Source organism: Nematolebias whitei, chromosome 8 (assembly GCF_014905685.2).
Source record: "Nematolebias whitei isolate Nwh7 chromosome 8, NemWhi1, whole genome shotgun sequence".
NCBI classification, from domain to species: domain Eukaryota; kingdom Metazoa; phylum Chordata; class Actinopteri; order Cyprinodontiformes; family Rivulidae; genus Nematolebias; species Nematolebias whitei.
In genome coordinates this window covers 22,786,111-22,800,242 of record NC_056505.1, presented here as the reverse complement: position 1 = coordinate 22,800,242, position 14,132 = coordinate 22,786,111, and the positions used below count along the sequence as shown (strand labels likewise).

At 39.1% G+C, this 14,132-nt stretch overlaps 1 protein-coding gene across 1 annotated transcript in view; it reads right to left on the bottom strand.

Annotated features, from left to right (window-relative positions):
- Positions 1–541: 541 nt before the first annotated feature.
- LOC119413602 (versican core protein-like) overlaps positions 542–14,132 on the bottom strand; it is a 273,726-nt gene continuing 260,135 nt past the window's right edge. The window contains exons 6-12 of the mRNA XM_037680660.1: positions 11,360–11,473; positions 11,157–11,270; positions 5,414–5,572; positions 5,068–5,150; positions 1,081–1,225; positions 779–961; positions 542–669 (exon numbers count right to left, since the gene is read on the bottom strand). Coding sequence (XP_037536588.1) covers positions 542–669; positions 779–961; positions 1,081–1,225; positions 5,068–5,150; positions 5,414–5,572; positions 11,157–11,270; positions 11,360–11,473 — 926 coding nt within the window. The remainder of the gene's footprint in view (positions 670–778; positions 962–1,080; positions 1,226–5,067; positions 5,151–5,413; positions 5,573–11,156; positions 11,271–11,359; positions 11,474–14,132) is intronic.

Genomic DNA, 14,132 nt, shown 5'->3' with positions numbered 1-14,132 from the left:
TAAAACCTATAAAAACTGCAACATTAGTTTGCTGCCAAATCCTTTTTGTTTGAGTTTAAACTCATCAACTGTAACGACGTTGGTTAAAAATGAGGACGTCGTTATTCATGCATGAATTTACAAAGATCGGTCTAAAAATCATACAAACATGAAACACAATTTTTACTATTCAGACTTTTGAATTGCAGAGTTTGTGTAGAGTTGGTGAACGCATTGTGCAATCAGCTGAGGATGAAGATAAAAACTGCTGCTGCTGAACAGAACTCAGGAACGTGGGACAAGAGTAATTTTTTGCTTTTCCAGTAGCCAGCTGAAAAGTTTTGTCCACACTTCAGCTGTTCCACAACAGTCTCCTTGATAGAAAAAGTCATTTGTCAACATTTAGAAGGCACTTGGTTCCATTGTCATCTAAACTGCAAAAATAAAAACTGCAGTTTATTCTCTTGGTTTCTTTCATGAGTTCTTCTTTGTGTTTTTTTTTTTTCCACACAAGCATTTGGCCAGTGTTCTTGGAGAAGTGGTGCCATTTCTTTTTTCAGAATCAGGGCTTCTTTCTCTTCTGCTCTGTTCTGTCTCTTCTCCCTCGGAATCGTGGGTGATGGAAGTTGTTGATGCTGTAGAGACTACTGTGTTGATGTCTTCTTATAAAAGTCCTCTGGTAGGCTGACGCTGGAAGAAAAAGTTTTAGTACATAGCTAGAACGATACATCTGTGAAAAATGTTGGACAATTTTTTTGAATATCTTTTTTAAACCTGGAGCACCGCTTGCTGTACTTACGGCTTATGCAGGTGATTTTAGGTATGTCCCATCGTCCATCGCCACGGCAACGGATGGTTGGAACATGCCGCTGAATAAAGCCTGATCGACACTGGTATCTCACCAGTGTGTTAATTTCATACCTCTCACGCATCTTACCAAAGGTACGAGCATTCTCCACCATAGGGGGTTGACTACAGGCCACTACAAATCAAAGCAGACAGCCTTATAAAAAACTTACAACAGAAACGCAGCTTTAGGAAATTGCTCGTGCTAATGAGTTCATCTGACATTTAAAAAACCAGAATGATTGACATGTGTACCTGTGCCCTTTTTGCAGGTAAAAGTGAGGTGATAGTTGCACGGGACGTCGTTCCACTGGCCGTCCTCGTGCCATATCATCACCACACAGTCCTCGCCAGAAGAAAAGAAGCTGTCAGGCTGGTTTGGCCTCCAGTTTTCATATTGCTGTAGAAAAATAGGAAATAAAAAATGTCATGTTAAGTGTATTTAATTTTTTTTTTTCTGAGTAAATGTGTTTTATTTTGACTTTGTTTGTTTGATAGTGTTGACGGCAGAGGTTACCCGAGCAGAAGATGTGCAAGAGTTCAAATTACTGTAAATTTATTTAAAACAAAAAAAAAACATAATCAGATGATAAGTCTAGACCAGGGGTCTGCAACCTGCGGCTCTGGGGCCACAAGCGGCTCTTTGGTCCCTCTGCAGCGACCCATTGAAGCTTTGACTAAAACTTAACATGAAACTGAATTTGATTGGTTTTTATACCCACAACAGAAGAGACTAGTTTTAACAATTGCCTTGCTAATTTTCTACAAATGTGTGAATAAAGCTACTAATACAAGAAAATAGAGGTGCACTGATAAATCGGGCCCTAATTTTGTTAATTTTAGGAAAGCAGACAATACTTGAATGAGAAACCGATTTTACCGATTTTTTTTTTGTTTGTTTTAACAATTGCCTGAACTTCATTTATATTTCAGAGCACTAACTCATGGTCAGTTAAAACAGGTTTATATTGTTTCTAGGATACTGGTCAAGGGTATTTTTTTTCAAGGAAATAATATTGGAAAATTGAAGGTGCATTGTGACCTTATAACACCTGACAGTGTCGCTTATCAAACAAAATCAGTATCGGCCAAAATCGGAATCGGCAGGTCAGACTTTTTAGATATCGGTGACCAGAAAACTGCAATCGGTGCACCCCTACAAGAAAACGTGGATTACATTTAGTCACTTCATTTACTGTATTTAACGTGGGATCTTTGGAATAACTTTAAGACAGATTGCTTCAAACAAATATGGCAATTTTAATAATGGTCAGAATAAAATAAAATAAAAAGTTCGTAAATAAAAGCATTTGTTTTTCATTTAAAAGGTTCAATAAATCACAATTATATGGAAGCGGATTAGGGCCACAGTGTAGCATTTTCATTGAAATTTTCAATAGTATGACTTTAACTTTAAATCCTGAGAAAAATAAGTTGGAATTCAGGAGATTTTTTATTTTTATTTATTGCACTGTGGACCTACTGGTAATCCTCTTCCATACTCACTGTAATGTTATACTTTATTACTTCAAAATGAGATCATTATTTTTCCACAAATAAAAGGTGGACTCATCAAGGCCTGCAGAGTTCTGCGTTTTAATTTTCTATCAGCATTTGTTTAAACTATTATTTTATTTTCCTTCTTTGCATAAATACTGTATTTTATTTTGTTCTAAAATGTAAAAATATAAATAAGTATTAAAACTCTTCATATACTTTTAATTTTATAACGTCACCACCATAGGCTGGAACCCCATACTCCAACAAACTCAAAGTGGCCCAGTTCATAATCCCAGTTGTAGCTGGTTTTGCAGATTCAGAAATGTTTAATTTTGTGAGTCAAGGGGCAGCGATGGCTCTTTTGATTGAACAGGTTGCAGACCCCTGGTTTAGACCATCTGTCTACACTTGTGGCATTGTGAATGGCGTGCTTGTTTATAAAATAGAATTTGTTGCAAAAATTACAGTGATAGGTCAGTTTTTGTTCAGCCACAATAAAAATAAAGATTGAAATTAAGATGGTGGCCGATTTAAACTTACCTGTAGATGTATATCTGTTTGTATTTTAATTAAGCACACAGCTTGACACCAACATGATTATGAATATATTTTCATTATTTTCTTTTATTTTTTTACTTTCCTTCCAAAATGTGATTCATAAACCCAGACTACATTGTGATCTTAAATATTGTCCACAAGAGGGAGTAACTGGTTCTCTTTAAAAGTCCACTAAACTCAGCAATTCATTGTCCCATCACAACCAAGACTGTAAAAACCTTTCAGTCTCGACATGATTCCTTAGATAGAGAACTTTACTAATTGGCTTTTATGTATGTGAATGTTCCTGTAAAGTGCCCTGAGACAACTTTGTTGTGATTTGGCACTATTATAAATAAACTGAATTGAATTGAATTGAATGATTGGAAGGGCAGCACGGTGGCGCAACTGGTAGAGCTGCTGCCTCTCAGCGAGCAGGTCCTTGGTTCAAACCCCGGTCCAGGGGCCTTTCTGGATGGAGTTTGCATGTTCTCTCCGTGCATGCGTGGGTTTTCTCCGAGACTCCGGTTTCCTCCCACAGACCAAAAACATGCATGTTAGGCTGATTGGTAACTCTAAATTGTCCCTAGGTGTGAGTGAGAGAGTGAATGGTTGTTTGTGTTGATTGTCTCTATGTGGCCCTGTGATGGACTTGCGACCCGTCCAGGGTGTACCCCGCCCCTCGCACAGTGATTGCTGGACATGGGCACCAGCGACCCCCGTGACCCAAAGTGGAATAAACAGGTAAAGATAATGGATGGATGGATGGATGAATGATTGGACTAAGACAGAAAAAAAAACATTGATGAATGCAAAACTGTTTATGATTTTGCACATCAAATCCTGCAGCGACTAAGAATAAAGATAAAACTGTTTATTTAATAATGTTTTGACCTGGAATATTCCTTTAAAGTCGAAAATCACAGCGACATGAAACTGTATGTTCTTGGCATTTTAAGTATTTATGTTACCACACTTTGCGTGTTTTTGTGATAACAGACTATTATGACTTGTTGGTGACATTTCATCACTCGGTTTGGGTGTCTATGATTTCATGTATCATTTTGGCCACCCCAACAAAACAAAACAAAAGCGTTCTCACACATACTGTACGTACAGACAGGTAAACAGTATACACACAGCTGTAGAGCTGTGGGCCATTCAGGCTGGAGTTGATGGTAGCTGCAGTCTTTCAGCGCTTTTTAGGTTCAAACACTTTCTTCAAAGCTGTGACTCTAACCCCCCACCCCCCTACACACACACACACACACACACACACACAATGCCTCTGGGCTCAGCTGCTCTGTTATTATGGTTAACAAACTTACACCAGCTTCCTGCTCTGCTCACTCCAGCTTAACAAATGGTCGACCCATCAGCTGTCCAGCACGTCTGAATCCTCGTCAGAACTAATCAAAGTTTGATCCCCGACATAAACACACCTTTACAGATGTTTCAGCGTTTGTTGCTCTGTTCTACTAAAACTAATCAGTTTTTTTAGTGTATTTAGCATAAGGTCACAGTAGTTTAAAATAAGTTTTATTGTGGGCTAGAGGAGGTGACCACCCACCCAGACCCCTAAGGGTTGCTTCTACACTGTTTTGTTTTTTCATTCCCCCCCACCCCAAGCTACAGCGTAGCACAGGTGCTGCCCATCTGTGTGTCTGTCTGGTGGTCCTGCCCCCGAGTGGCTGCCTTCCGGCTGAGAGTGGACCATACCAGTCTACGCCTGCTAAACACAGCTTCACTCAAACCCTCATCACCTCTAAATTGGTCTCACCAGGGGACCTCAGCTTATCTTTTCACACACACACACCGCCTCTCAATTTTCTGTCAAGTGAAAGGAATCTTCAGCAGCTACGAGGACTCCAGTAAACACACACTTATATGCAGTTTCAAATACATGGCATGCTTTTTTTTTTGCCTACTAATTCACATTTTGCATCGTTGAAGGATTTTCAAACACTCGGCCCCATGCTCATTAGATGATTCAGTGGAACATGTTCTGGATCATTTTTACTGCCTGAGCACTCATCAAGTTATAGGGCTATAAGGCAGAGGAGAGTACGTCATGAGAAAGTCGCTTACTTAAATGATCGACTCAGATGACTGCATCTGTCATCTGCATCTCGTCCAAATATTTACACTTTCTGTGAGCCCATGTTTGTTGAGGCTAAAAACATGGGAGAAAGCAACCTATCTTACCACAGGGTGGCCATCAGTCCATCGGAAGTCGTTGTCAAACATCTTATCATTGAGGCCAATCCACTGGTAGTCCTGTCCCAGACCTGCCATGCAGTTAACAATAAAAGATAACAGTTTACATTTCTCCTTCTTTCATTGTTCTTTTATGCTGGTACAGAGAGTACAAGGGAAAGATAAAAATTACATTTTTAATGCCTGAACAATTTCTTTGCAGTCACTTGACTTTTTCACAAAAAAAAACCCCACTTGTTTTGTTTCAGTTTTATCGTGCACAGCAATTATTATGAAGTGGCACATAGGCATGTCCTTGTACCGATTAGTGATTATTTGGTGCAATCTAACTCACGGTTAATATACTGTTGCTCCTCATGGGAAAGGACGCTGCTGAGATGAGCACGCTGAATGCGACAGTCTCTCTCGGCAGAGTCCCACGTTTTCCTCTGTGGGAAGTACTTGTAGCAGTGTCCCTGAAACTTGTGCCAGCCATAGTCACATATTTCAGTGTCTAAAAGAGAAGAGAGCGAGATCAAATAGAAGTATACATGATTTAGGTCTTGATACAACATCAACATGCATGAAATGCTTTTATTAGCTTTTACTTTGAGCAAATTGTCAGCCTTCTTTAACATTTATGACATCAACTAATCTGCAAATGACTCTTTACACCTGAGTATACTGGCCCTTCAGACCTGCAGTGTTCTCTGATGCTGCCCAAAGATAAAGAAAAAAGAGGAATTGAGTCCAGTTAAGGCAGCACGGTGGCGCAACTGGTAGAGCTGCTGCCTCTCAGCGAGCAGGTTCCTGGTTCAAACCCCGGTCCAGGGGCCTTCTGGGTGGAGTTTGCATGTTCTCTCCGTGCATGCGTGGGTTTTCTCCGGGTACTCCGGTTTCCTCCCACAGACCAAAAACATGCATGTTAGGCTGATTGGTAACTCTAAATTGTCCCTAGTTGTGAGTGAGAGAGTGAATGGTTGTTTGTCTCGTTTGTCTCTGTGTGTCCCTGTGATGGACTTGCGACCTGTCCAGGGTGTACCCCGCCCCTCGCACAGTGATTGCTGGACATGGGCACCAGCGACCCCCGTGACCCAAAATGGAATAAACGGGTAAAGAAAATGGATGGATGGATGGATGGAGTCCAGTTAAGCGAGAAGACGTTTCAAGGTCTAGCTGGTATGTTAAAGTGATTTGACTAAGTAGGAAATAACAAAGACAAAATAAAATTACAGCTAAGAGTCCAACAAGAGTGAACTAATGCCACATGAAAAATGATAGCTGTAAACAAGTTCAACTGAAATTTAAAATATGTCTGTATGTTTTTTGTGTTTTTTTTATTTAAAATGTAGTACTGAATATGGTGATCCCTCACCTGTGTGCCACCACTCCCCAGCAACAATAATAGAAAACTGTCTAGACTGTGATAGTCATCATAGATTCATCTTTCTGGATTACTGAGCATGCATCAAGACAATAACAGAAAATGTTGTAAAAAAATGTATTCTGTAAATGCAGTAAACAGATACAAAATGTACAAATTAGGTTTAGTAGGAAATTAATAGTCTACATCTAAAACAAATGTTTTTCTTTTCATGTTTACTCCTCAGATAACTAAATTAGAAACATCTTATCTAAAAATGATGCAGAAAAACTGGTTCATGCATTTGTCATGTCTAGACTGGCCTATTGCAATGGTTTGTTATCTGGGTGTCCAAATACGTCTTTAAAACGTCTTCCGTTGATCCAAAATACTGCTGCCAGTCTTAACTGGAGTTAGTGGGAGAGATCATATCGCTCCAGTTTTAGCTTCTCTCCACTGGCTCCCTGTCAAGTCCAGAATTGAATTCAAAATCTTACTTCTAACCTACAAAGCTCTCAACAACCTAGCTCCATCTTATATTCAAGATCTTATTGTTCCATATATTCCTAACAGAGCACTTCACTCTCAGACTGCAGGCTTACTCACGGTTCCTAGAGTTTCCAAGAGCAGAATGGGAGGAAGATCTTTCAGTTATCAGGCTCCTCTCTTGTGGAACCAACTTCCAGTTTCTGTCTGTGAGGCTGACACATTGTCCAGTTTTGACTGGTCTTAAGACTTTCCTTTTTGATAAATCCTATAGTTCGAGTTGGCTTGTTATGCTGCTATAGGCTTAGAGGACAAGGGACCTAGAGGACAAATTGACTTCATTTTCTTAAATGATTTTCTAAAAGTTAATAGTTTGCATTTGATACTATTTCTATCTTAGCATGTGATTCTTGACCTGCCATTGTGTATCTGTTCCTCTCAAACCCAGCCGGTAAAAGCAGATGGCCACTTGTCCTGAGCCTGATTCTGCTAAAGGTTTCTTCCTCATGAGGGAGTTTTTCCTTTCCACTGTCGCCTTTGTGAGTGCTCAAGATGGGAGTTCTGCAAAAGAGTTAAACTCAAAGCAGTCTGCTCCTCAGATAAATAATGTTAACTTATTATTTTTATATATGAATGTTTCTGTTCAGTGCCCTGAGATGACTTCTGTTGTGACTTGGTGCTATATAAATAAACTGAATTGAATTGAAATTTAAATTACAAAAACAGGAGTGAAAACTTGTTTTGGGTTGTTCCTCCTTATACTACCCCCTTTTCCCCCTTTCTATGTGGCAAAACTTGTACATATTATGGGCGGGATTCCCTGATGAGTGTTTCAAACTAAAATTTAGGGCGTAGACCAGTTTAAAGAATTCAGCCAAGAACTATGTTGCCTCAACAGCAGATCCTAAATTGAACAGACGTGAATATGCAGCAAACATGCAAAGATTTTAAAGCGGTCTTTAAGTCCAACTAACAAAGAAGGAAAAAATAAGATGTGACATGAAAACTAGCAGACTCTAAACTCTAAAGTGAATTTATGTGCTGTCAAAAAGTCTTATTTTTGCTTGGAAATGTTGCTAAGAGAGTAAAAATGATCCAGAAATGTCTAAGTCATGGTTAGATCAGATTTAACATTCAAAATGCCAGAATAGGAGCAATATTTCATTTTCTCCCTTGGCATAGAAAACACTCTTACATGAGCAAAAAGATATTATTAATAATATTTTGCCACAGTTCAGTCGTATTGTTTATTTTTATAAATAAATATGCCAATATAATAAATGAGCATCTTTAATGTGACACCTACTAAGGATATTTTTGTGTGTGGAAGGGAAAATTAACAGTCCGATCAGATCCCTAAAGCAGCTGTCAGTGCTGAGAGTGGGTGACTGCATGCTGTAGCCTCAAATGCTCTGGTCAATCTGACACTAAAAAACTCTAATCTCAGAGAACTGAACAATATGACACTCAAACCTCACATTGATCTTGCAAGAGCACAGCTTGTTGTTTAATTAACACTTAATATCAAATGATGTGTAATAACTTTATGACAGAAACTTTGTACACTGTCTCACAGGTCTAACACCAGTGTGTGTCTAATTGTACAAGATAAATGTATGCTTCTTTAAAAACTGATACATTTCATACATATAAGTACTTGTTTTTCCCTTCCTTTTTTAGAGCGAAGTTGTTTTTCATAACGTTTAACTAATTTATATAGCTTGACTCACAGTAATTTAATGTTCTTTTGGTTGTTCATTTTTGGAATAACAAAAGTTTCACCAAAACAAGCCTTGTTTTTGTGTTCTGTAGTTTTACTTAGTAATGTAGATGTGTTCTCCAAACTTTTATGTGTTTTACTTTCCATTTTTTCTTTTCACTCTTGATATTTTCCATCAAAATTAAGGAACGGGAGTGCCGCATAAGGCACATTAATCACCCGTTGACAAACTATTTTACAGCAATAAAGCAGTCTATTATCAGTGGCCTGAACAAGCAAAGACCATGTATAACTTTTGACCTTGATTTGGGACTTTGACCTTACATCTGGGGTAAAAAAAAAAAAAAGAAAAAAAAAGATTATACAACAGGGGCAGCACGGTGGCACAACTGGTAGAGCTGCTGCCTCTCAGCGAGCAGGTCCCTGGTTCAAACCCCAGTCCAGGGGCCTTCTGGGTGGAGTTTGCATGTTCTCTCCGTGCATGCGTGGGTTTTCTCCGGGTACTCCGGTTTCCTCCCACAGACCAAAAACATGCATGTTAGGCTGATTGGTAACTCTAAATTGTCCCTAGGTTTGAGTGGGAGAGTGAATGGTTGTTTGTCTCGTTTGTCTCTATGTGTCCCTGTGATGGACTTGCGACCTGTCCAGGGTGTACCCCGCCCCTCGCACAGTGATTGCTGGACATGGGCACCAGCGACCCCCGTGACCCAAAATGGAATAAGCGGGTAAAGATAATGGATGGATGGATGGATGGATTATACAACATGCTGTCTACTGGTGGTACAAATGTGTATCAAGTTTTTATTAAATTATATTAAGTGGATCAGACATTATGGCCTGGACAGGAGAAAGTTTACAGACGCACGGATGTAGGGAGACAAAACCATAATACGTCCAACTTTCGACAGGCATACAAAACTGTATCTCGCCTATTTTTGTCTTTTGACTGTTTGGTCATATTTTATTTGACAATTTGCAACCAGAAGATTAGTGTACAATAGTTTATTTTGATAAAATGCCATCAGCCTTGTCAGAGTCCGAGTCAGAGTCTAAGTTTCTTTGTTGTCATTCCACCACATGTGGTACATGTGGTGGAAGGAAATTATGTACACAGGTTCCCAGTTACATCCAACAATAAAATGTAAAAGAAAAACAATAATAAGATCTAAGATATGAACTATGAAAAACAACTAAAAATACGCTAAGCACTAATAGCATAAACAGCAGCACCAACATGAGTCTGTGTAAGCAGATGAGTACGCACGAACACAGCAACATGAAACAGATCAGCAGCAACATGAAACAGATCAGCAGCAACATGATGTGGTTTTTCACAGTGATTATCCTAGTTAGATATTCATGAGTCTAACAGCCTCAGCGTATAAGCTGTTCCTCAGTCTAGTGGTTCTACACTTAATGCTCCTTAACTTTCTTCCTGAGGGGAGTTGGGCAAAAAGTGGGTGTGCTGGGTGAGTGGGGTCCTTCATGATGCAGGTGGCCCTCTTCCTGCATTTAGAGGCGTAAATGTCAGTGATGGTGGGGAGACTGACTTCAACAGACTTTTGTGCAACTGTCACCACTCTCTGCAAAGCTTTTCTTTCTGCAGTGTCTGAAATCTAAAGAACTAAAGGTACTTTAAAGAATTTCAAGCATTATAATGAACAACAAACTTCAGGATTTTCTTTAAGGAATATGTGTTTTTTTACTTAGCTAATTGAAAGAAATTTAAGTGAATATATATACTGTATATATATATATATATATATATTTATATATATATTTATATTTATGTATATATATATATATATACTTTTTTTTCAGCTGAGATATGTGTGCAGAATTTGAATGAATAACTCCAAACAGTTGCAACAATAAGTTTATTTCAGCTGCTCCCTTCTTCAGTAGTCACCACAGTGAGCAAACTTGTGTGAAAATTTGGCACTAGTTTTACATCGGATGTTCTTCCTGACACAACCTGGGCTCAAACCTGCAACCTCAGGATTACAAAATCACAGCACTAACCACCAAACTACCGAAGCCCTCAACAATAATGAATAAAATTGTTAGGATTTGAGGTCGGAGCGAACCCAGAGTGCAGAACAGGGACTCAACTCGGCAGATATACAAAAATAGGTTTTTAATGATAAATGAAAAGTACAAAATAAATATGCTGACGGGGCAGCAAAACTTACATAAACAAGGAGGGAGGCACGGGGAACTCGGGAGACACGAGGAACTCAAGGAACCAGGAAAACAGAGAGACTCAGGAGACTCAAGGAAGCACACCCAACGAAGACGACCCGACAAAGGACAAGACAGAATAGGGTGACTTAAATACAAGGAGAAGACGAGACATGATGACAAACAGCTGGGACGAGACACAGGTGGCAACAATGGAAACTAACGAGGAGCACGAGGGAAACAGACACACCGGGCCACAGAAAACTAACATCCTTACAAAAATCCTTCAATGATTTGAAACAAAATAATAGGAAAAAGCAAAAAACTTAAATTAAACTAAAATCTTACCTTCCTCACAATATGTCCCAGAGTAGCTTGGAAGACACACACATGTAAAAGAAGTCATCCCATCAACACATGTGCCTCCATTGCGGCATGGGTTTGATTGACAGTCATCAATCTCTTTTTTATGAAACACACATAAAAAACTGTTAGGAACTTTCTTCCAGCAAGAAATAGTTTTAAAAAGGTATATGAAAGGAATATCCTACCAGTTTCACACTGATGACCAGTGTAACCGGGAGCACAGCTACATGAACAGATGCTCCCGCTCTTGTAGCAAGACCCTCCATTCAAACAAATGTTCTGTTTGCAAGAATTAATTCCTGATTTAAAAAAAATAATAATAATCAGAAAAATGTATTCTGGGCAAAAAGTTGTTTTTTTTGTGTTTTGTACTTTAACATAAGTCAATAAAATAAACATACCAGGAATTTCCACAGCCTCGCCAACAACTTTGTGCCCCAAATCAGCTCTTAAATCAGCCAGAGTTGTTGTTACTGGTGCACTTCGATTAAGGGATGGGTATGCTGTTAAGTCAATATGCTTCCCAACTTCCTTAGAAAGAGATGGAGCTGTGGTCGATAAAGATGTAGCTTGTTCTGATGATGTGGTTGTGAACTCTGCATAGGTTCTTGTGGTAGTTTCACTATCAACTTTGTTGGTTTTGCTCAAAACTGTTTGATTTTCCAGTATGACAGATGCATTCACTTTGAATACAGTCGGGATTTCTTCAGGAGACAGAGTCTTTTCTTTAACACTGCCATACTCTGGTATATTTGTTATTATCTGCTCTCCAAATACACTTTCAGAGCTGCCTGAATCCCTGTCTGTGGTTGTGGTAGAGACCAAGGACAGTTTAGTTGTGGTTGATAGAATTTTAGAGGTAATGTCTTTAATTTCATCTAAATCTTCTTTAGCAGTGCTTGTTGTGATCATACTCTCTTCTGAGCTGCTTTCTGTGTTAATATCAGAACTGGGGAAATGGCTTCTTGTAAAAACTGTGGTAGAAAATGATGCTAAAGGTGGTTTAGTTGTCTTTTCTTCTGACCTATGTTCAGTATTGTCCAATGATGGGGAAGACTGTTCACTCTGAGTGGTTTGGGGACAAGGCTCTTTTGTAAAAATATCCACAAGATCTGTTCTTGGCGTTGTCGTTTCACTAAGAAGAGGAACTGCTTCAACAATGTCAGAGTTTCTCAATTTATTATCTGGAGCTAAATAATCACTGTTGTCATAAAGGTCATCTGGAAAGTCTGATTTTTGGCCATATGTATCAGAAGGTAGTTGAATCTTTAGCTGAACTGTGCCATTCGATTTCAAAGCAGCTTGAACAACTGCTGGCTCTGTAATCAAACTTTCATGAGTTTCAGGTGCAAGGTAATTTGTGGTCAGAAATACTTCCTGAGAGGAAAGGTCAGTCTGAGGGTGGTGTGTTAGTGTGATCTCTGACCTCACTTGTTCAACTGATTCCTGGGAAGTTGCCACAAGGTACAAAGGGGACCCCGTTGTGTGAAATTGGACAATATTTTCAGGCTCTGCAGTAGCTGAGAAGACATTTGCAGTTGGCTCAAAGGTAATGTGCATCATTGTTGTTTTGGGTTTCTTTGTGCTAACAAGAGAAGAGGTTGCACTTTTTATAAAACCTGTGGATGCACTTTCATAAGTTGCTGAACCATCACCTGACTGATCTCCTTTATAACTTGAGATTGCCTCTACTGAGGGAAAAGTGTCACTTAAAGCTAGCTTAGTTGGCTTTTGGGGTATTTGAGTGGAAAATGACGTGGAACTGATTAATAAAGGTTGTGGGGTTGATGATGAAATAGGTGAACTCATAAAAATATCATAAGGAGATGTTTTCTCCTTTTTGTTAGGCAAATATGCTTCATCATCAGTGTATTGGAATTGTGTTATATCTGACAGATCTGTGTTTTTCTCAGAAGATGGTATGTGTGGTCCAACTGTAGACAGCTCACTGAAAGGGGCATCAGAATCATGTGGGGCATAATCTTTAAAAGAATCATCTATAACATTTGCAGCACTTAGTCTAGTAAAGTAAGCCTCTGTGCTGGTCATCCATTGGGTGGAGGATGCACTGACAGTGTCTGATATGCTCTCAGACTTGGTATGTAATTCACCCTCATCTGTTGCTAAATCATATTCATCCTGGGATTTTGTGGTCATTTCAATGAAGCCTGAACCACTTGTTGATGTTTTAAAAGGCAATAGTTTTGGAGTTGATAATTCCACAAAGGGGTACTTAGACACGGTTTGTGTTTCCTGGATAGTTTCATCTGTGTATCCAGATATTTCATATGCGGAGGACTCAGAATCACCTGAGCCACTACTGTCAAACTCAGTTGCTGGTGATGTTACCACCTCAGTTGTAGAAGAAACATTTGTGATGTTCTCAAAATAATGTATGTGTTGTCCAACTGTTGTTAGCTGATTGGCAGGTGCATCAGAAGTCACATCACGTGGGAAAAAATCATCTATGATTTTTCCACCACTTAGTCTAGTAAAGGAAGTCACAGTGCTGGTCATCCATTGGGAGGAAGACACATTGACCGTGTCTGATATGCTTTCAGTTTTGGTATATATTTCACCCTCATCTGTTGCTAAATCATATTCATCCTTGATCTTCGTAGTTATTTCAATAAAGCCTGAACCACTTGTTGATGTTTTAAAAGGGGACAGTTTGGGAGTTGATAATTCTACAAAGGGATACTTAGACACTGTTTGTGTTTCTAAGGTCGTTTCATCTGTGTTTCCAGATATTTCATTTGCCAAGGGTATGGGCTGATCTGTCACAGTGCTGTTATAGTACGCAATTGGCATTGTTGTCAATCTCTCTGTGCTGAACAATGAGGAAACTGTAGAAGATGTTATTTCTGTGGCAGAAGTCTTAATTATCAGACCATCTGAAGTATATGTAACTGTTTCTGGAGAAGCTGATAATATTTGGGGCATTACTGATTCTTGCTC